General features: G+C 41.7%; 1 protein-coding gene across 1 annotated transcript in view; it reads left to right on the top strand.

Moving 5' to 3' along the window:
- Positions 1-23,599, top strand: part of CTTNBP2 (cortactin binding protein 2) — a 187,737-nt gene that overhangs the window by 55,659 nt on the left and 108,479 nt on the right. Inside the window, 2 exon segments of the mRNA XM_073328165.2 lie at positions 9,202-9,426; positions 21,499-23,158. Of these exon segments, the coding sequence (XP_073184266.2) occupies positions 9,202-9,426; positions 21,499-23,158 (1,885 nt within the window).

Here is a 23,599-nt window from a genome sequence, read left to right as displayed (position 1 = left end):
GGGAACGGGGGTTGTTTTTTTTACGGGTCTGAGTGGTACTGGAGGAATGGGCCTGGGCGGTATTGGACGATCCGGACCGGTCTGAACTGGAGACCCCTGGGAGTTGTTGTGACCGTCTATTGATCCAATGCAAGGATGCCAGGCCAATTAATGCATCTTCCTCATCGTATGCCAGGCCAATTAATGCATCTTCCTCATCGTCATCCCCAGAATTTAACAAGGGGGTTTCTTCGTCCTTTCCCACAATGAGATGGGAGTATGAAGGGGGATGGGATCGATCCTGATCTTCTCAGAGAACGGGATAAAGGGAAGCGCTCGGTCTGGCAGTGGGAGAGGAGGCTTCTAATAAAGCTTTTAACTTATCATTTGAATCCTTGAGAGAGGCAAGTTTTGATTCTGTCCACCTATGATTTGCCTCTTCCCACCACAGCATGAAACAATCAACCTCTCCTTTTGCCAATTTAGTTTTAGGTTGGCCGAGTTTGTCTTTTAAGACGTCTACTCGGTTTTTGTCCCAAGATCCTAACAGTGGCCACTGAATTTTGGGATTCTTCTGAGTTAGCCTAGACCATTTTTCCAGAAATTTACAGGAGTCCGGACCCTTCCTAAAATACATAAAATGAGCTGGTGTTCCTTTAGGGAACTGTCCTGACTTAGACATCTGGTTACCCATACAGGAGGACTTTACACACCAATCACACAAGAAGGAAAGTCGGTTTTGTCAGAGCGATGCCTGGTGCAACACACAAAAGGAGCCCACAGGCTACTGCCTCAATTGCCCTTGCTTTCACACCAAGGGTTTTACCCAAGGCGCGGTGCGGCTGCGACTGTGCAGATTTCACTCACTCAGACTGTGGGGACAGGAACCCTTTGGTCAGCTGATATCCGGACGGAGACGGCGCCCAGACTCAAACACAGCACAGGGAGGATGGATAAACACAGAGACGAGACAGTCCTCAGTCTGGACAAATCACAGAAATAATTACCTGACCAGATTCCTGATGTCAGATCCTGGGATCCCTACCAGAACAGAATGGGAACCAACAGGTTCGATGGCGTAGACTTCACTGTGGTCATGCACCCTTCCGTTCTGGTGGAGGACCACTCGGGCCAAATGCCCAGGTGCCGGCTTGCCACGGCCGTCCTAAGAATGGTCAGGAGTCACACGGCCCCAGTGAAGACAGTTGCCATCTCGGTGGGACCTCCAAATTGTCAAAGTCAGATTCAAGACTCATTGAATTTGTCAGACCACTCTGTTTATTAGCAAAGCGCTTTGCCAGTGCACCCAGATATATGTGAGCCTTCTGCAAAAGCTCAAGCTAACTTATTTATACAGATAAGCCAAAGCCAATTTAACATAGGAAACAAAAGGAAGCAGAAACTGACAAATATACATATGTATCTTATTTGTATACTAACATTTACCAGTCTCCTAGCTCAGCAGGAGCTCTAAGTTAATTAGTTTGAGGACCCATTGTCTCACACTCCTTAATGTTTCTCTTCCTGACAACTATATTTCAACAAACTCTTCAAGCAGCATTTCTTTAATGAATTATAATTTCAATATAATTCATTCTACTTTCACACAAGTTAAACTAGTTATGAGAATTAAAAAATTACACTCAGTGAATTGTCTTCCTGTCTCAGAATCTTATTAAATCACTTAAATTATTTCAGAAAAAGTGTTTGCAGTTCTTTACCATTAACATTAATAACTCCTATATATTAATACCCATGAAAATTCTTTTGTTATCTCTAAGTAATGAAATACCTCAGCCAGTACCCTTCCAAAATAATATACACCAACTTTAATAATGTCTTCTATTACTCTGAAAGACTTGTTGGGTAGGATTCTTTCCCAGAAGTATTTAAAAAATAGACGTTTAGTTCTTTCACTTCTCTTCACTGTAATCTGTTTCAAAGATTGGGATTTGCCTCAAAACAGCATAGGAGTGTTGATTTACAAGTTAAATTTTAATTTACTGTGTCCTTTGGGATTATTCAGATGTCAATTAAAGATGAATTTGGAAAGCAGAGTCTGTGGTTTGTCTATTGATGTAGGTAAATGAAATAAGAGTGAAGCTGTACCATCTCTGCTGGCATCTCCAGCCTGTCAGCACAAACCTCTGTCTTTCATCGGTCTTTAAGAGACTGCATACAGAAGTACCCATCCCTCTGAAGATACCCTCAGCATTCTCTGCAACTTTCTTATTCCTAGGATACATCTCCCAAGATTCTACCTCCTTCCTATGCTCTCACAGGATCTTTACTGGTAACCTTGTGTGACAAATAGGGCAACTTAGAATCATAGAATATCAGGGTTGGAAGGGACCTCAGGAGGTCATCTAGTCCAACCCCCTGCTCAAAGCAGGACCAGTCCCCAATTTTTGCCCCAGATCCCAAACAGCCCCCTCAAGGATTGGCCTGGGTTTAGCAGGCCAATGCTCAAAACACTGAACTATCCCTCCCCTCCCATCTTTTTATCGTATTATATTAAGTGTATGAATGGTTTATATGTCATTGTGGGCCAGGGATTGAATGTGTAACCTTTTGGTTAAAGAGATATCTCCCTATTAAGCATGTGGGTTACATATGCACTCCATGGGGGGAGAGGGTTACCACAGCTCTTCCAGGAAGTGAAAACAGTAGGGGATGATTAAAACCAATTACTCAGGTTATAACACCTCTAGAGAGAAATTACTTCCTGGGGAGGCTTGCATATTCTTGGTCAAACTGCATTCTCCAGAGATCAAGAGACAAAGAAAGGACTTTTGGATAAATAGCCTGAGCTTAAATTGACTGGAGCCTTTGGTCAGGTTCCTGATCTAAAGGCTCATATAGACTTGTAACCACCGGGAAAACCCAGTTGTGGGGTTGGAAGGACTGACCTGTATCAGAGCCCTATGCTGGAGTTGAGTGTGACCTCTGGTAATCTTTTTAGAGAAGCTGGTAGGCCTACCAAAGTCTGTTGGCCTCCAAGATTACTGTACTTGGCTTGCCTCCAGCGTACCCTCACAGGCCCTCCAGGTGCTTGACCTTTCTTCTGGGAACATACGAATTACTGTATCAAATTAGACCAGTGATCCATCCGTGTCCCAATAGACAATTGTGGAACAAGTATCCCATAAAGAAAGTTTCCTCCTACTCCCATCAGTTGGTGGCTGGTTTATGTATTTGAAGTGTGAGTGTTTATAATCTAATTCATTATTTTAAGTCCTATAAAATGTAACTGTTGGTTATTTTATTTACATAAATGTCTAATCCTGTTTTAAAGCCAACTAAGCTCTTGCTGTCAATTATATTTTATGGGAGTGTGTTTCATTGGTTAATATATAATATGTTTTAAAAATTAAAAAAAAAAGGGTTTTCTTTAATCGGTTTCAAATTTGTTTCCTTTTCAATTTGATTGGCTATCCCCTTTTTCATGTATTCTGAGAGAGGGTAAATAAGAGCATTTGATTTAACTTCTGTATACCATTCATCATTTTGCACACTTATATAATATCCCTTATTCTTTTTCTCTCTCAACTAAATAGTGTTAAACTTTTCTATACCTCTTCCTATGGAAATCTTTTCACGTCTCTAACTACTTGCTTTGTCAATCTCGTCTCCTTCTCGTTCCATGTCTGTGTCTAGGTGTGAAAAGCTAGTGTGTTTGTGTGTGCAAAAGTACAGTTTACTGTTTATACAGTCCCATCCAATCCTTAAATATGGCAGTGCTATAGCAAGGGCCCTCGGAAAACCATGTTTTCACGGAATGTGTGGAAAATGTGACGTTAGCCCAACGCTGTGATTTTCCCGACAGAAGGGAGGAGGAAGCCGGTACCCGCACGTGGAAGTCTCATGCTCGGTACGGCTCATCGCACACGGTAGTGTCATGTCAGAGTAGCAGTTCTAAACAACAGCGGCACTGCCTCACATAAAACTCGCCACAAAGTCCCCCCTCCGCCCCCCAAATGCTTTGATTTACTCTGGTGACTGCAGAGTGTTTTCCTTTTCTCTCTTCCTTTCTCCCACTCAGTGCCCATCTGCCCACCAAGCTGGATGATATACTGCAGCCTTGGGAGCCCATTTTGTACAAGGCAGTGCTGCCACCACTTGGAACATGAGGAGCTGTGGCTTCAGCAGGGGGGTGGAAGTGCTTGCTGGTTGCTGAGTCCTCAGCCAGAGTGGTGCTGATTTTTCCACTGAGCATGATACTGATGCACATGGATGCCTGCTTTCGCCTACCTGCTGTTGGAAAAATCGCAGCAGCTTGGGGGCGATTTGGTGGCCAATGTGCAATTCAACCTCTCCACTGAAGTAGTTGCTGCTCATGTTCCAAGTACCTCGCCTAAAACTGACCACAAAGTCCACAGCAGTGAGCCAGTGTAGCAGGTGGGCAGGCACGGAGTGGGAGAACAGGAGCGACGGAGGAAAGAGTAGGAAGCCACCATATTAAATTGCAGCAGTTTGGGAGGAAAATGGGGGCAGGAGAGCTTGGCGGCCAGTTTTATGCATAGGAATGCAGCGGTGACCTTTTGCTGACTGCATTCCGTGCATATCCTGTGGAAACTGATATTTTACCGCTCACACTGCTGCACATTTTTAAAACATAATCTGCAATTTTTTTTAGGGCCCTAGTCATAACCATACTTCCCATAGTAAAGGATGAATTTTATAACTTCAGGTTTTAAATTATATAATGAATTTAACAGTAGTTTAATTGTACAGCAATAATCACAAATTAAAATTTGCTATGTACAAACATTTTTAAATTCATTGTATAAGAAATTGATAATTTTGTACTAGTGCGACCATAAAATAATGCAAATAATGCTGTAAGGAAGTGAGTATTCAAGTGAAGTTAGGACTGTACATTCTGCAAAAGATGAATAGCATAAAAATCGACTTCTTGACATTGGCAACATTAGATTTGATGACTTGAGGCTCACAGTATAGAGAGAGAACTAGAGATAGCAAAGGTTTTATGATTTGTGCTTCCGTGGGCATGAGAAGTACAGCCAATATATAATTCATCTACGGATGCTCTTTGTACTCCTACTCACTAGCTTCTCATGCCTTTCTAAAGGTTGTGAATGGAGCAGTATTGTAAACACTGAACATATTAGTTTATTCAGGTAGCCCAGAAATTCAGCATTTTGGCTAAATTACGGTTATAGATCTGAGGAATGTTTTGTGCTGAGGTTATGCTGTCAGCTTCTCTTCCATAGTGAGTCTGTGTTGACAGTGTAATTGTTGGAAGCTGATAATCTCAAACAAATATACCGTGACTAGTCAGCATTTAGTAAAATTCCATAGTTACCTGCAGTGCAAAACTTCCAACTAGCACTTACTTAGAATTTGGAGCCTTATTTTGAAGGCAGTTCTTGGCAACTCAAGAATTTATTAGATAAATTATAATACATGGATGTTGGTGCAGTGGAGAGTCTGTGTACAAGTCTGATACTTTCAGTGGGAGAAGTATACATTCTATGTATGACTGGTCTGTCCGTAGACATGCTATATTTTAACATGAAAATGTTTTATCATACCAGTCAAATGCTAATTGCTTCTTAAACTGCTAAAAATTTTAACTGTGTAAAGCTAAATATAAATCATGTATAGTTATAAATAGTGACCTTTCAATGTATTGTGCTATTTGTGCTGTCTGTACAGTACATTGTTTAGTGTGTAAGAGATAGCATGCTCCAGAAGTGATAAAGGTTTCAGGATTTAGAAACACCAGGTGTCTGTAAGTAACAAAGCTGCACTTGTTTAGAAGCCAGCAAAAGCTATCCTGTAATGAAAAAGAAAACACTTCTGGAGCAAAAGAGCTAATTAGTAATTTTTGGGGGTAATTGTTAAGGTAAAGTGTACTGATTTAAGTCATCTTTCATTTGGTAATAAGAAACAGGGCAGTTATTAGCTTTTAAATATTGGCCTGAAAAATGGAACAGTGGAGTCTCTCTCATTACAGTCTATAAAATGACAAATTGTATTTAATGTACTTTCTCCCTAACACACATTTAACTTTTTCTAAATGCAGAGAAACAGATAATTTCTTGGAAGTTGATCTGCTTTTTCCACTGAATCTGGCAGATGATCTCTAGAAACCTACAAAGTAGTGTGTATTTTTAAAAAAAAACTCTGAAAAATGCATTTAAAAATATTTCTGTACGAATGCTATCTGTGCAGGCCACTCCTTGGTCTTAGTTTCCTAGCCTGGGAAAGGTGGAACTCTCCATGCACTTCAGGATTCCAGTCTCCAGTCCTTTGTTGAATTGGCCTTGGCATTTTGGCACTCTTCCTTCAGTGCTTTTTGACACTGTTGTATCAGTGTTAGCATTTTACCTTGGAGTTTCATTGTGATTGTTGTTGTCTTCATTTGAAACTTCTTGCTTTGAATTACTTATATATTTCCAGGTCTTTATGGCATACTGGCCAGATTCCAGGAGTATGGAACAAGCATGCAACAAGCATGGAGCTTCTGGCATAGAGTGCCATCTCATAGATACAGTGGGAGCCTCTGCGTCAAATTTGCTGAGTGACATACTGACATGCTGCTGGCAGAAAGGGCTGCTGGAGTCCTTTCATCCAGTTCCAGCCATCTGCTGATGTATCCAAAACGCCTTGCTGGGAGCACCAATGGAGTTCCTATGTTGAGCTCTGGTCACTGACATATCCTGGGTGTGTGCATAAAGCACAGATGGGAGGCCCTGTATTAAGCTCTGGCTGCTCGCAGGTGCATCCTAGTTCAGCCATTGCATCTGGACTGCGAGTGCAGAGCACCAATGGGGAAACTGAGCAGTAGATCAGTTTTGATGTTTTAAGTATTTAGTAATCCTTAGCAATCTCAACATTGACAAAATGCTGTTGCATTTAGGTCATCTCTTGCCTGAAGAGCCATTTGCATTTGTATATGAAGCGCTTAACCTTGATTCTGATGTCCTCGGCAGCCTCTGTGACAATTATCTTTTTATTGAACCCCAGATACATTAGTGGAACAGTTGAAATTGATGCTTTAATGAGTGAAGCAGCTAGCCTACGGAGTGATGGCTTCTGCTTAGTAACAGCAGATCTGATGCTGAGTATGTTTCTGCAGTGGTCCAAAAACACTCCTTTATGAGGATGAGGGGTATTCTTACTCAGAGGATTTGGTTTTTTTCATACAGGTGCTACGCCTCTTCATACTAGAAACCAACAGTACTGAACAACTTACAGACCTATGGTGTCCTGAAGGGTGATCCTACTTCAAACAAGTAATCGGGCCAAATGGTTCTTGACATTCTTACTTGCTATGTGCCTAAGCAGAGGGAAAACGTTATCATGCAGACCAAATCTTGCCCTGTTTCCAGTCTTCTTCTGGCATCCCACAGGAGATCATATTTGCAAGGCATAACTTCCCTGTCCTCTGTGTAGAGGCTCAGATACGTCTTTCTACCAGTACTTATGGTAGCAAAGGCAAACCTCAAGAGATTAAAAATACAAGCATTCAAATAGGACTCACATTGTAATGGGATCTTATTAATTGGCCAAGAGTTCTTATTTTTTCATCAGTCTAAAAACCTGCTCTTGGATAATCACTGAAAACCAGGGCATCTTTCTCCATTCCAACCAAGGAATCCTCTTCCTGACAAATGTGGCTTCTGAAGAATAAGGCTTTGCAGGCCTGGTGTGTCTGAGCAGATGGTCTGATTTTCCTGACTTATCAGAGATCCCCACTGGAGGGAACACAGTATCAAACAGAAAAGTATCAAACAGAAAAGGTTTGTAACTGAGCTCCCTTTGTCCTCACATATGTACTACTTCCTTTGTTATTGCTGTCTAACTCAAAGTCTACCCTAACTTCTCCTAGGTCTATTTGACAAATATTTTGCACGTTCAGGGACTACACTCAAGCAGACTAGTATCTTTACAACCTCTCTTCAGATACTTAGGAGGCCTGATGCTTTTCAACCTCCAGCCATACATTCCCTTGTGTCTGAGATCTTCTTTGGATCTTGAGTAAAATAGTGAAAGCTTTTCCTGAGCCACATTATCAGACAAATGTCAGGTTTTCTTTCATTTAAGTTCACTTCCCTGCTAGCAGCGAGTGGCTCATAGTGGTATTGTGCTTATAAACTTAGGCTGTGTCTACACTGCCACTTGCAGCACTAAAACTTCAGTCTTCAGGGGTGTGAAAAAACACCCCTGAGTGACAAAAGTTTTAGCACTGAAAAGCGCCAGTATGGACAGCACTTTATCACTGGGAGCCGGGCTCCCGGCGATAAAGCTACCACCACTCGTTCGGGGTGGGGTTTTTTATCGTCGGGAGAACTCTCCCGGTGATAAAGCATGTCTACACTGCCCACATCACAGCATAGACATACCCTTTGTGCCTATTTCTGTACATACCAGCTTTTTCAGAATAAGGTGGGGCTACAAAATCTTTCAACATCTCTTCTCCAGATGGGGATGGGCTCCCACCTTTGCCTGTTATCATGCCATCTTTCGCACATCCACATGTCCAATCCTGTGAAACCTCACTTCACAAATTCAATGGGAAAGGTTGCTGATAAAGGTCACTAGAGGTGGATATTCGCTTTTAGGCAGTCCACCCAAATTTCTGGTTTTGTTTGAGATCCATGTGCTGCTGTTACAACATTGTATTCAGCTATGACTGAGCTAGAGCTCTGGGACCCTCCAACCCGAACCTGGAAGTCTACACAGCAGTGAAACAGACCACAGCCCGAGCCCCACGAGCCAGAGTGGAGTGGTGTGGGCCAGCTGCAGGTTTTTCTTTGCTATGTAGACATACCCTGAGTGTCATTCTTTTTTGTAAACTGAAGTTTTAAAAATCATTCTACAGTAAAGAAATAAAGGTTTTTTTTTTCCTTTTCCCTTCTTTTCTTCTCTGCAAATCAGCAACTTTATAGGTTCTTCCTTCTATGGTATTCCTGAAACGATTCCAGAGAATTTAAATTTCTGTAGTCAAAAGGAGAAGACTTTGTTTGCTTACATGATACACTACTTTGATAAAATCAAATCAAATCTCTGTGTGTAATATATCTGACCACTTCTATTTAGATATAAATTATGAATAAATGTGCTCATACAGAATATTTTTTACAACTGTAAGTATTTATTGTCCTTCTCCTTTAGGTTTACAGCTGTTGTGTGTATGGATGTACTCTGAAAAATCCATTAATTACTGTTTTTGTTCATCTGTTTATATTTTAGGCACGGCGGAAGGAGGTTTTTATCCAGGAACGGTATGGGAGGTTTAATCTTAGTGACCCATTTCTGGCTCTGCAGAGAGACTATGAGGCAGGTGCTGGTGGTAAAGAAAAGAAGTCCATCTGTACCAACCCCCTCTCCATTTTAGAAGCTGTCATGTCTCACTGCAGAAAAATGCAAGAGAGAATGTCAGCTCAATTGGCTGCTGCTGAAAACAGACAAAAGAAGGTATCATAGCTACTAACTTTTTAAGATTATTATCCACTTTAGTATTGTACAAACACTAATTGCTGATGGTATTTTATGTGCAGATTGCTGTTCCGTGAATTAAGGATTACGTATGAATGAAATAAGATTTAACTCTTACAAACCCATGAACTATTTATCTCTGCAGTACTAGCTGTGCTGGGTTAAAAGAAAGTACCACATTTGAACAGATCTGTTGTTTTTTTTTTTTTTTAAATCCAACCCTGTTTCAGCCTAAAATAGCTGCTTTTACATAATTTCTGCTTTAACTAAACAGCATAAAGTACAGATATCATTTATTGATGTGTGAAATGAGGACAGAATAACTATAAACCAAGCAGCTCTGTTTTTAATACATTAGTAAATAAATTTCTATTTTAAAAACAAAGCGTATTTCTGATCCTTTAAAACATTAGGAATACAGAGAGAATTCTTTTGGAACCAACATAACAAAAAAGGATTGCTGTCATACTCAAAAAGAATTCTTTTCCATTTTGAAATTGTGTTGTTGATATGCAACGCTGGGTACATATCCACTGTTATAAAAGACCTGTGGCTAACTCAGGTCAGCTTACTTGGAGTTATGGGGCTCGGGCTGTGGGGCTATAAGACTGCAGTGTAAGTGTTTGGGCTCGGGCTGGAGCCTATTCCCTGGGACCCTTCTCCCACAGGGCCTCAGAATCCAGACTCCAGCCCGTATACACTGCAGATTTTTAGCCCTACAACCTGAGCCAACTGACCTGGGCCAGCTGTGGGACTTATTGCAGTGTAGGCATACCCTCTGACAGAATTTTCTGCTCCAGTGTCTCTGCTTTGTGTATGAAGAAACATCTGATAAACCATTCTTAATAAATTCTGTATGCTACCCTAAAAATCAAGGGCATATCTAAGCTATATCATAGCTCTTAACAGTTTCCTTTTCTGAGGTTACTGGTGCATTAGATTCCAAGCTTGTCCACAAAGTTTTCTAGATCATCTTCCATTAATATCACCGGTTTTTTCCTTCAAATTCTATTCTCCAGCATAATTTACATTTGGCTTTCCATTAGTTTCTCGTTAGGAAAACGATTGCTAGAAATGAGAAATGTAGTACCACATTTTAATTAATAATAATAGCATAAAAGAGATGTTTTTATCTCAAAAAGTTATGTAGTGAAAGGGTCTGGAACTGCAGTACTCTTCTCTGTGAATTCCTTTGAATAAATTAGGCCAGGTCTTCACTAGAAATTTGTGCTGGTTATAGTAAAGTTGGGTAAGGTGTGTATTGGGTTAGGGGTTTTTTTGGCCATTTTTTTTATACTTGCAAAAACCCTGGTGTAGACACATTTATACCATTATAAAGGTACTTTTCCCTATATTGTTTATTTTACTTTGGGGACTGGTATAAGCTATATTGGAAAAAGCACTCTTTTTTGACAGAATAAACTGTGTCTGCGTTAGGTATAACTAAGCAAGCAAACCTGTTCTAGTGTATTTAGACTATATGTTCTTCTATAGACTATGCCACTATATAAATCCATGGTACACCTATACCCTGAATACTACATGCAGTTCTTCAAGTAGATGCAGCAATGTATTTCATATAGGTGTGTGTGTGACCAGCGCATCAGAGTCAGAGAACTTTGCCTAGCAGTTCCTGAAGGGGCAGCGCTCGCATCTTGTGGCCATAGCCCCTCCCCTGGCTATATGAGGTGGCACCGCCCCCTACCCCCGTTCCTTCTCACTGCCTGAGGCTGGAGTCAGAGCTCTGTGTGGTTTTCACCTCACAGTCCTTCTCACTGGCTGAGAGTTCTCTTTGTATACAGTTGTATAGTTAGCACCCTTCTTAGTGTTAGTTTTAGTTAGGACCAGTTATGGACCAGTATGTAGGCAGTCTGGCCTAGTAGTTAGAGCAGGATTCAGGTCTAGTGGGTGGAGCAGGATTCAGGTCTAGGTTGGGGAGCTAAGCCAAGGGTGAGCACCAGAGTCAACTGCCAGTTAGTAGAGCCAGGGGTCAAGGAAGAGAGAGAACCAGGAGTTAGAGCTGAAGTCAGATGCCAGAGCCAAGAGTCAAGCCAAAGTCAGAGGCTGGAATTGGAGCCAGCACTGGTCACTGAGGATTAGCAGCGATGCATAAGGACTGAGAGAGGCAAGGGTCAAGCACGGAGCAGGAGCACTATGGGAACAGGAGTGAAGGTGGGAGTAAGGCAGGATCCATAAGGAGAGCAGGAACAGGGTTGGGTGCAGGAGGCAGGCACAAGCAGGGCCCAATGCAGCCACAACAGGAAACCACCTTGTTGCTCAGGCAAATTTGCTATTCCTCCTCCTAGCTTAAATAGCATAGTTATACCAACCGGTGGAGCCGGGTGATCCTGCAGTCAGAGTTCCCATGGGTTGTGCCTTGGCTGGGGCTATAGCTGCTCAGCCCACCTGATTTCAGTAGCCATTGGGTAGAGCCAGGATGTGGTAGCCTTCTGCAGTGACTTAGGCTTGGGTTCAAGACTCGGGACATTACAGGACCCTGGTGGTGACCTGACCTGGGTTCAAACGCTGTCCATCAAGGGGTGGGGGAGATCTCCACTTGAGGTGCTTGCTCTGTTTGGGTGAGGGTCACACCAAAGAGCGGTGTTCAATTTGCAATATTTCACAATATGGACTCAGGTGTCTAGAGATCTTTGTTTGAAGCAGCACTTCCTCGAACAGGCCATGGGACCTGTTTCATCACTGAGGCCCACGTTGGATTGGACGTTGTCCTTGGGCTCAGTGAGTGATGGAACCCCGATCTGGGGCTGGTGTCTCCCCTTGAGTGTGCTGAGGAAGAAGTCTCAGAAGACCAATCAGGACCACTCCAGGTCTTGTGGAGACTCCTCTTCTTCCACTAAGAAGAGTACATACAAACTGGCATAGTGCTATTGCCGGCATGTGGAATGGATCAGTCCTTCAAACTGCTCCCCAGTACCATGTAAGGATGTGCAGGATCCTGTATTGTTGACTATGGTTCTGATCTGGATGTGTCTGTTGAGTCTGGTACTGAGGACCTTGATGTCGGCACCGGCTGTGTGCATACTGGTAGTTTGCAAAGTGGCAAAGGATCTACTCTGCCTATTGGTTGTGGGCTCCCCTCTAGTCCAGGACTTTGCCAGGATTATGGCATCCGCTGTCTTGTTGGCACCATCTGGGAATGTCACTGAACCTTTGGGTCTGTTAGCATCGTAGCCTGATCTTTCCCTGCCACAGACTGCTGAGTTGAGGCCGGCACCGGGCATGGCACCAGTGCGCTTCTTGGAATCAATGTTGCTTTGGCGGCAGTCCCTGTCTTCCACCTCAGCCCCGTAAGCTGCACCAGCAGTGCGGCTGACTTCAGTACTGACAGTGCTCCCAGCACGGGAGGCAACTATAATGTATTTGGTGCCAGCTATGCCACTTCCATTGTTAGCACCAATATCTCTCCCCTCTTGAGTGGCTGATGAGTCAGACTGGCTGTTTGCACCCTTGGGCTGGCTGTTTGCACCTTTTGCACCCCTGGCCCCGCCCTTGTCCTCAGAGACCCAGGGTTCCTTGGGATCCAGGTTGGGGTTTTCCTCTTGCTCTCCATTGCCTGATCTGCATAGAGTACTGTTTTCAGAACAGCACTGATACCAAGATTGCCATCTTCCCGTAATATGGATGGGACACCTGGCCTGGAGCCTTCTGGTCACCAGTGTCACTAATGCCCTGTCCTTATCCCCAGGGACCTCTTTGAAATCCGTGGGAGGTTCTTTCATCTTGGAGGTTGCACTCCAGTGGCTGCGACCAATGATCTGTCACAAACTCAGGCATTGGATGAGAATCTGTGGTGTCTGCTGGAGTAACCCGTCCTGGGTTCAACAAGTCAGGGGCAGGACCCATCCCCTGGCACAGTTAGCTGCTTCTTCATCATCTTCTGATGGTGTGTTGGTGTCCGGTTCTTCTTCCCCCTCAGTTCCTGATGACTTCAGGACCTACCAGGACCTTTTGCAGTACGTGGCTGCTACTTTGGGCATCCAGGTGGAGTTCTTGTAGGAGAATACTCAAAAGTTGCTGAATATTCTCCAGCTGCCTGTTCCAAGGAGGTGGCCCTCCCTATTAATGATGCACTTCTAGAGGCTGTAAAGTTTCGTTGGAGTACACTGGCTTCAGTGCCGCCCGTGGCAAAGCCTTCAGAGAAACACTGTTTTATTTCTATACAGGATTTTTATTCCCATTTGGACCATAATTCCCAGGGAGGAATTCAGAGCCTTTGTAGCTGAGGGCTGTCTGGTGGCCAAGATATCTTTGCATTCAGCTTTGGACGTGGCTGATGGATCGGCCAGAATTATGGCCTCAGCGATAACCCTGAGGGCTGCAAAATTCTGGCATTGCACCTGACATACAGCAGACTATTGAGAACCTGCCCTTCAATGGTCAGGTGCTTTTTTTTTCCAGAAAAGATGACTGATAAAACTCTTTGCATTCATTTAAAGACCCTACAGCCACCTTGCGCTTGCTGGGCATTGCACTTAACTTGTTGAGGGTGAATCTGGTGGCAATTTTGGAATTTCATCTGCCCCTCCATGGAACATCGGTGTTTTCCAATGGCGTGGCAGGAATGTTCTTAGCAGCTCTGATGGGACGTCCATTCAAGCCTCTGGCATCTTCCCTTTTTACTCTTTTGTGTCAAAAAACTGCATTCAAGGTGGCAATAACATCTGCAAGGAGTGTGTATGTGTTACAGGCTTTGATGGCAGATACAGAAGGGTACAGCTTGCTCAGAAAGGACAGTCAGGGGAAAGGGTGTTTCCTTATTTATTAAAAATGTATACATTTGAATTGAGGTTGAGATGGAAATAAGAGACAGACCTGTTGAAAGTCTCTGGGTAAGGATAAAAGGGGTAAAAAGCCAGAGTGATGTCATGGTAGGGGTCTACTACAGACCACCAAACCAGGAAGAAGACGTGGATGATCCTTTTTTTAAACCACTAACAAAATCATTCAAAGTATAGGACTTGGTGGTGATGGGGGACTTCAATTACCCAGACATCTGTTGGGGAAAATAATACAGTATGGCACAGATTATCCAACAAGAATGTATTGGAGACTATTTTTTATTTCAGAAGTGGAGTCATGGACTGGACTGTCTTAGCAATTGGCTGAACAAGAAGTAGGACTGAGTAGACTTGTAGGATCTAAAGTTTTCCATTGTTTTGTTTTTGAGTGCAATTGAGTGCAACAAAAATCTACATTTGTAAATTGCACTTTCAGGACTTCAGATTGCACTACAGTACTTGTATGAGGAGAATTGAAAAATACTATTTCTTTCATCATTTTCACAGTGCAAATATTTGTAATGAAAAATAATATAGAGTGAGCATTGTACAATTTGTATTCTTGTTGTAATTGAAATTAATATATTTGAAAATGTAGAAAAACATCCAAAAATATTTAATAAATTTCAGTTGGTATTCTGTTAACTGTGATGAAAACTGAGATTAATCGTGATTAATTTAATTCTGTTTTAGTTAATCGCATGAGTTAACTGTGATTAATTGACAGCCATAGTATAATTCTATATGTAGGTTTATATTTGTCTTAAAACTTTATTGTAGGTAGCATGCGGGGCAGTATGTTTAATCCAGGTTACTAATCATATCCATTCTAAAAGATCTCATGTATTTGTCAAGCTGAAATTTTTCTTGTGTGCTCTAAGCCAGAGAACAGTTTTGTTTTTCAAAAAGCTTTAGCTAACACAATTCAGATACCTTTGAGGACAAAGAAAGTGGGAGAAATACACTTTTTTGCCATTATAAAAATCTTTTTCTACTTTTTTTGCCAGATTTATTGCCTCATTGGTTTTGAAATTCCAAATAGCAGATGAAAAAAGAAAAGGAGAACTAGTGGCACCTTAGAGACTAACAAATTTATTAGAGCATAAGCTTTCATGAGCTCGAGCTCAGTTCATCGGATACATACAGTGGAAAATATAGTGGGGAGATTTTATGTACACAGAGAACATGAAACAATGGGTGTTACCATACAGACTGTAACAAGAGTGATCAGGAAAGGTGAGCTATTATCAGCAGGAAAGCCAGGGTGGGGGAGGAACCTTTTGTAGTGATAATCAAGGTGGGCCATTTCCAGCACTTTACAAGAACAGTAGGAGGGGAAATAAACAAGGGGAAATAGTTTTACTTTATGTAATGACACATCCACTCTCAGTCTTTATTCAAGCGTAAGTTAATTGTATCCAGTTTGCAAATTAATTCCAATTCAGCAGTCTCTCGTTGGGCGTCTGTTTTTGAAGTTTTTTTGTTGAAGAATTGCCATTTTTAGGTCTGTAATCGAGTGACCAAAGAGATTGAAGTGTTCTCCAACTGGTTTTTGAATGTTATAATTCTTGACGTCTGATTTGCGTCCATTTATTCTTTTATGTGGAGACTGTCCAGTTTGGCCAATGTACATGGCAGAGGGGCATTGCTGGCACATGATGGCATATATCACATTGATAGATGCGCAGGTGAACGAGCCTCTGATAGTGTGGTTGATGTGATTAGGCCCTATGATGGTGTCCCCTGAATAGATATGTGGACACAGTTGGCAACGGGCTTTGTTGCAAGGATAAGTTCCTGGGTTAGTGTTTTTGTTGTGTGGTGTGTGGCTGCTGGTGAGTATTTGCTTCAGGTTGAGGGACTGTCTGTAAGCAAGGACTGGCCTGTCTCCCAAGATCTGTGAGAGTGATGGGTCATCCTTCAGGATAGGTTGTAGATCCTTGATGATGCGATGGAGAGGTTTTAGTTGGGGGCTGAAGATGATGGCTAGTGGCGTTCTGTTATTTTCTTTGTTGGGCCTGTCCTGTAGTAGGTAACTTCTGGGTACTCGTCTGGCTCTGTCAATCTGTTTCTTCACTTCAGCAGGTGAGTATTATAGTTGTAAGAACGCTTGATAGAGATCTAGTAGGTGTTTGTCTCTGTCTGAGGGGTTGGAACAAATGCGGAGGTATCATAGAGCTTTGCTGTAGACAATGGATCATGTTGTGTGGTCTGGATGAAAGCTGGAGGCAAGGAGGTAAGTATAGCGGTCAGTAGGTTTCCGGTATAGGGTGGTGGTTATGTGACCATCGCTTATTAGTACTTTAGTGTCCAGGAAGTGGATCTCTTGTGTGGATTGATCCAGGCTGAGGTTGATGGTGGGATGGAAATTGTTGAAATCATGTTGGAATTCCTCAAGGGCTTCTTTTCCATGGGTCCAGATGATGAAGATGTCATCAATGTAGTGCAAGTAGAGTAGGGGCATTAGGGGACGAGAGCTGAGGAAGCGTTGTTCTAAGTCAGCCATAAATACTGTGGGGCCATGAGGGTACCCATAGCAGTGCCACTGATTTGAAGGTATACATTGTCCCCAAATGTGAAATAATTATGGGTGAGGACAAAGTCACAAAGGTCAGCCACCAGGTTTGCCGTGACATTATCGGGGATACTGTTCCTGACAGCTTGTAGTCCATCTTTGTGTGGAATGTTGGTGTAGAGGGCTTCTACATCCACAGTGGCTAGGATGGTGTTTTCAGGAAAGTCACCGATGGATTGTAGTTTCCTCAGGAAGTCAGTGGTGTCTTGAAGATAGCTGGGAGTACTTGTAGCGTAGGGCCTGAGGAGGCAGTCTGCATAGCCAGACAATCCTGCTGTCAGGGTGCCAATGCCTGAGATGATGGGGTGTCCAGGATTTCCATGTTTATGGATCTTGGGTAGCAGATAGAATACCCCTGGTCGGAGTTCTAGGGGTGTGTCTGTGCGGATTTGTTCTTGTGCTTTTTCAAGGAGTTTCTTGAGCAGATGGTGTAGTTTCTTTTGGTAACCCTCAGTGGGATCAGAGGGTAATGGCTTGTAGAAAGTGGTGTTGGAGAGCTGCCTAGCAGCCTCTTGTTCATATTCTGACCTATTCATGATGACCACAGCACCTCCTTTGTCAGCCTTTTTGATTATGATGTCAGAGTTGTTTCTGAGGCTGTGGATGGCATTGTGTTCTGCACAGCTGAGGTTATGGGGCAAGTGATGTTGCTTTTCCACAATTTCATCTGCTAGGAATGTTAATGAAATTATTCTTTGGGATGCCCTTTAAACTTACTTGATTCATTGTTCTGTATAAAAGTTTGTTGGGGGGGATCTTTAAGTGTATCTCCCAGTTCTCCCTCAATGTCATAATGCAGAGGTGGAGCCCAACTGCATATGCGGTCAGCTGGCATTAGTATGATTTTAAAGATATATCTTCACAGGGAAAAGGATTAGAGAGTGATCTATTACTTCTGTTAACAAGGGGCTTGACAGGCCTGATCCAGCTCATTAACGCTGTTCCCGCAAAGAAGACGACAAACCTTTCAGATAAAAGCCTTATATATAAAGATATTTTACAATAGAATGAGGGAAGAAAGTGGTCTTTGACTTTTGAAGAGTGGAGTCCTTTCAGCCAAGAGCAATATTTGGAAGCAGGACGAAAGCAACCATTTTTGAAACTTGGATGAGAGCATTCCTGGGCTGCAAGCTAAGAACTAATTTTAGCTTGATGTGTCAGATAATAGATGCTGCTAGTTGACAGCTCAGTGTAATTAGATCAGTTGCATGACACTTGAAACCAAACTTTCTTCTTTATTTACATATGCTTTGCCAAGTCATTATGATAAACATGCTTCATTTCAGCATTTTGGTTCCTGTGCATAACAGTCTGATGTATTGCAGTATTAGCTGAGTAAAACTTGCTTGGTTCTTGGTGACTCTACAGTTTGAATGTTGATGAGGACAATGTTGCATGCTTCAGCTTATTCACAAGTTAGTTATCTATGAATTCATTGTATAAAAGCTATTATTAAAGGATGGCTGTTTTCCCTTTTTCCCTAGATGTTAATTTGATCTGTGAGCTCTTAAGTGCCTATTTAAGGGTTCTGAGTTACTAGCAACTTGAGCTATATTAGATTATTATCTGTGTCTGTAACAACTTGAAAATAAGTTAGTTTTATTTCAGTTAACGTACAAAACCAACCTCCCTCCCAACATGCAGTAATGCTCAGTGTAATCTATTGTCTTCAGTTGGGTTAACGTAATATGGGTAGTCTGCAGAGGACTGAGACATTTTCTTATTGTAAAATAATCTACAGTGTCAGACTCTGTCATATGTACCTTTTCCATGCCTTTTTTCAGTCACTCTAGCAACATTAGTACAGCTGTTGCTGGAGAGGTTTGCACATGAAGGTGCTAATTCCTAAGTGGTAAAATGGCAAATGGAATGACTTTTGCTGGACAAGGAGCATGATTTTCTGCCTGTGGTTGACTGTAACTGAAGTCTCAGGGACAGTCCTAATTGCAATCTGATAAATCACGGTAAATTAATCTTTGCTGGTGTACTATCATTGACAAATGCTGCTGCTACTCTTCACTTAGCAGTGCCTTTGGATTTCCTATTATCCTTTTTATACTGCTACTGAATACTCTCTTGTTAATGAAGAGCAAACTAGTTTGGGCCAATGGAGGTGGGCAGGATGGGTTGTGTGATGGTGGGTGTTGCTGTTAAATCATCATAGGGCTACTGTCACTAGTAAATCTAGAGCTTTAGTTTTAGCCACTGCAGTCTGAGGACCTCTTTTGATATGGGAGATCAAAATGAAACTTGTAATGTAGGAGCTTGGTTAGTCACAATGTCTTTGTTTTAACTTGACCATCCTCATGATGATCAGGCACACCAATAAAATTTTACTGTATGTAAAACATCTACCACAGTTGTTAACATCTAGGGTGATAAGATGTCCCAGTACTGGGGGCTTTGTTTTTATATAGGACCTATTACCACCCCCCCTTCTCCACTCCATCCCAATTTTTCACACTTATTATCTGGTCACCCTATCAACATCACATACACCCACTCTCCCCACATACACTTTTTGCCCTCTTTCCTCCTCCCAACAAAGCAGAGGAAAAATTTTCAAGCAAGAGAACACTAATTATAATAAGAAAAGGAGTACTTGTGGCACCTTAGAGACTAACCAATTTATCTGAGCATAAGCTTTCGTGAGCTGTAGCTGTAGCTCACGAAAGCTTATGCTCAGATAAATTGGTTAGTCTCTAAGGTGCCACAAGTACTCCTTTTCTTTTTGCAAATACAGACTAACACGGCTGTTACTCTGAAACTAATTATAATGTTGGGGAGTTGAGACAGCCATATCATTTTACCAGCATTTCATGACGATTATCCCTCCAAAAGATTTACCTAACATTCCTTCCGTTTTCAGAGTTCTCTGTTGTGTATCTGAACTGGACTTACCAAATGGGTAAAATGTAGCTTCCAAAAATGAGCGACAGCAAGTGGAATCAAACTTCTGACCTGCAGTCCTTTTCCCTATTCTGTTCCCCTCCTGATGTGATGCAAGTTTTGTTTCCACTAAATATTAGATAACAGTAGAGGACTAACTGAACAACCCTAAGAAAAATTGTATTTATTACCTTCGAAACAAAATAGAGACTAGTGAGAGAGAGCGAGAGAGAGGGAGCGCGAGCACACATGTAGAAATAAGGAAAACATTTCAGAAGCTGTCCAAGAAACTGTCAGTCTTCTACTGGAGGAGGACCTGGGATACCATTGGGTAACAGCAGGCTCCCTCAAAAAGTCATCATACTGTAATTACTTTCTTTTGATAGCAACTAAGGCCAAAACCCACTGACTTACAGATGAAATGCTCCATATCCCATTACCAATCCCCTGGGCCATCTGTTTCCCCAGATTACAGTTTACATGAAATATATTCACTGTACAGTATCTTCTTACAAATCTGAAATGAGTGTCATTTATCATCTAGTTTAACATAAAATCCTTCCTACCTCTGTAGTAATCAGCAGTGCTGAAGTGAAGCAGTTATTCCAAGTGAGCTCATTTTAAGTATATTGCTGTTTGCTCTGACCCTCTATAGATCAGCTCTTAATCCATCTGTGCAGCAAACTGTTAATTGCTGGAAAGTGAAAAATTCTAGTAAGATGGAAGCAGGAAAGAACTTTCTTACTGAAATCAGAGTGAAGCTTGCAAGTTTGCAAGCACTAGACTTTTAGTTGCCTGTAAATATTTTCCCAGAGTTGGTAAAAATATTAAACAAGTAAATGCACTTCAAAAGTGTAGTGGTTCTTGATCTTTCTGCACATGTACAGTAGGTAAGGTTAACCTCTTAATTTGTGGTGGTTATGGTGGGGTGAGAGGGAGAGACTTTCAGGCTGCATAGTAAGATCATAGGGTCAAGTTAAAGAAATTGTAAGGGTATTTGGAGAATGCAGAATTTTTAATTTTTTTTAGCCAGTCATTCAGATAAACAGCATAGGAAGAGGATGCTGCAGCATGGGAAGTGCTAGTTAGCAATTTTCGTTTGACGTGTATATGAGGCTGATAGGGAAATACTGAAGTGTTTTAGGTTGTATTGCCATCAGTAGAGCTAGGTGATGTTTTTTCAGTGAATAGTAAATTTGCTATATTTATGTGGGCAATGGGATGGATCACTTGATGATTATCTGTTCTGTTCATTCCCTCTGGAGCACTTGGCATTGGCCACTGTCTGAAGACAGGATACTGGGCTAGACGGACCTTTGGTCAAACCCAGTACGGCCGTTTTTATGTTATTTTTTAAAAAAGGCAAAAAAGGGTGAAAAACATATGAAAATGAAACAAAATGAAAAATCACAAAATTTTGTTTTGGATAACACAACACCCCGGAAATTAAACATAATCCTCTTACATTTAGTTTTGCTTTGGTTTTTTCGGTTTGTGTGTTTTTTGAAACTGAAATGATTTTCCCCCCTCATTCGTTTGAGTGAGTAACTGAAGAAAATCAATTTTGGTTTCAAATAAAATTTTTTCTGGATTTTTTTGGTTTAGTCCGCAAATATACCAACATTTTGTACCTCAACTTTCATGTAATGGTAGAATATTGGAATTTGCTTACATAATACAGCATGTTTTTTAAAAGGTTGAAAGAACAGTGTCATGTTAAAAACATGCCAAGTTGAAAAGCTGTATTTTGTATGTTAATGAGAATTTACCTATACATTTTTATTTCAGTTGGAAATGGAAAAGTCTCAGTTACAGATGCTTGAGCTGGAGCATAAGAAGTTGTCTGCTCGTCTTGAAGAAGAACGTGGCAAGAATAAACATGTAGTATTGATGCTAGTGAAAGAATGTAAACAGTTGTCTGGGAAAATTGTAGAGGAAGCCCAGAAACTGGAAGAAATAATGTCAAAATTTGAAGAAGAAAAAAAAAAAGCTAATGAACTGGAGGACTCTCTTGCAGCTGAGAAACAAAGGAGTACACAAATGGAAGCTCAAATGGAAAAACAACTCTCTGAGCTTGACACAGAAAGGGAGCAACTGCGTGCCAAACTTAACAGAGAGGAAGCACATACCAGTGACCTCAAAGAAGAGAGAGAGAAAATGAGAAAAATGGTTGAGCAGTTAAAAAAGGAAAATGACTGTAAACCAAACCTTTCTCTCACTTGTAGAAATAAAGATAAGGGTTTTGTTTCTGTATCTGTTGGAACAGAAGTCCCAGCTTTAAGAACTATTGCTTGTCAGACAGATACAACACCGACAGACATTAGCACTGAAAATGTTAGGAAGCTGCCTTTGACTGTGCCTGTAAAACCTTCGGCAGTGAACTCTTTGGTTTCTGGCAGTACAAAAACGAATATATCCTCCAATGCAGCATTTGTGAAACCAGTCATTGATAGGCACTCTTCCTGTAGTGAACTGATTGTCCCATCCACAACTCCTGTTCTGACTCCAAGTCAAAACAGAATTGAGGAAAATGGGCCAAGTACTGGCTCATCACCAGATTTAACAAATAACACTTCCCCCTTTCCAAGTAATGCTGCCGTCTCCGTTTCTCCAGCATCAAGTATTGCATCTCAGAACTACCCACTAGCTTCGTCTGTGCACAGTTTACAGTCACAGTCTGCGAACACTACTGTGCATCCAGGCCTAAATCCTCGAGTCCAAGCAGCTAGATTTAGATTTCAAGCTAATGCTAATGATCAAGACCAAAATGGAAACACTACTCAAAGCCCTCCGTCAAGGGATGTGTCTCCCACTAGTCGTGACAACCTAGTTGCCAAACAGCTAGCTCGGAATACTGTCACCCAAGTCCTTTCAAGATTTACAAGTCCTCAAGGTGGTGCTACTTTGCGGCCTGGAATGTCACATTCAGTGGAAGTTGGCACCTATCCCCCAGTTGGTAGAATGGGTTTAAAGACTCCCAATGTATCAAGAATTGACAGAGGAAATCCGCCACCTATTCCTCCAAAAAAGCCAGGGCTTTCGCAAACTCCTTCTCCACCACACCCACAGCTTAAAGTTATTGTGGATAGTAGTCGATCCTCTAATATAGGTGTAAAATTTGACAGCAAAACCATGATTTCACCTCCTTCCAGTTCACCACAAGGAATCAGGGTAATAAATGAGGAAATTATTTCTAAGTCCTCACCTCAGCTGCCACCAAAACCAACTATAGATATATCTATGGCATCTGCAGGCTGTGCCATACCAGCCATGGCCACATCTCAGGTGGGTGCCTGGCCTTCCCAATCCCCTGGACTGAACCAACCTGCATGTTCAGAAAGTTCCTTTATCATTCCCACCACCATTGCCTGTAGCTCCTCCATAAATCCTGTTAGTGCTTCATCCTGTAGACCATGTGATTCAGACAGCCTACTGGCAACAGCATCAGGTAAAGGGATTGATATACTTCAAACTATCTCCCTCTAAGAATGTTCTCTGTCTTTTTCTCTGGGTCTATGTCATTTGCTTTATTTATCTTTTACAGCTTTTTCCCTAAACTGGTTTATCTTTTTTTAAAGTGGAAATTTACATGTATATTATTTTTTCAAAGTTTCAGGGGTATGGGAATTTATCTTACTTCATAATTATTTTGTTTTTAACAATGATCATAAGTCAGTTTCCTTTTAAGGAAGCCTTCATTTTAGTGTATCCTTAATAAGAGAATGAAAATTGATGTTTTGAGCAGATTGGCCATTCTGAGCTGATGTTCTAAGAAAATTCTGGAGTACTCCAGAAAAGGGAAATTCCTTAATAATACTTTTGGCTTTCTGTAAGTGTGAGGATATTAGAGCTCTACAAACATGAATAAATTTTTAAAATTGCCTATGTA

Source organism: Lepidochelys kempii, chromosome 1 (genome assembly GCF_965140285.1).
Source record: "Lepidochelys kempii isolate rLepKem1 chromosome 1, rLepKem1.hap1, whole genome shotgun sequence".
NCBI classification, from domain to species: domain Eukaryota; kingdom Metazoa; phylum Chordata; order Testudines; family Cheloniidae; genus Lepidochelys; species Lepidochelys kempii.
The sequence above is the reverse complement of the archived record's forward strand: the minus strand, read 5'-3'. Positions and strand labels throughout refer to the sequence as shown.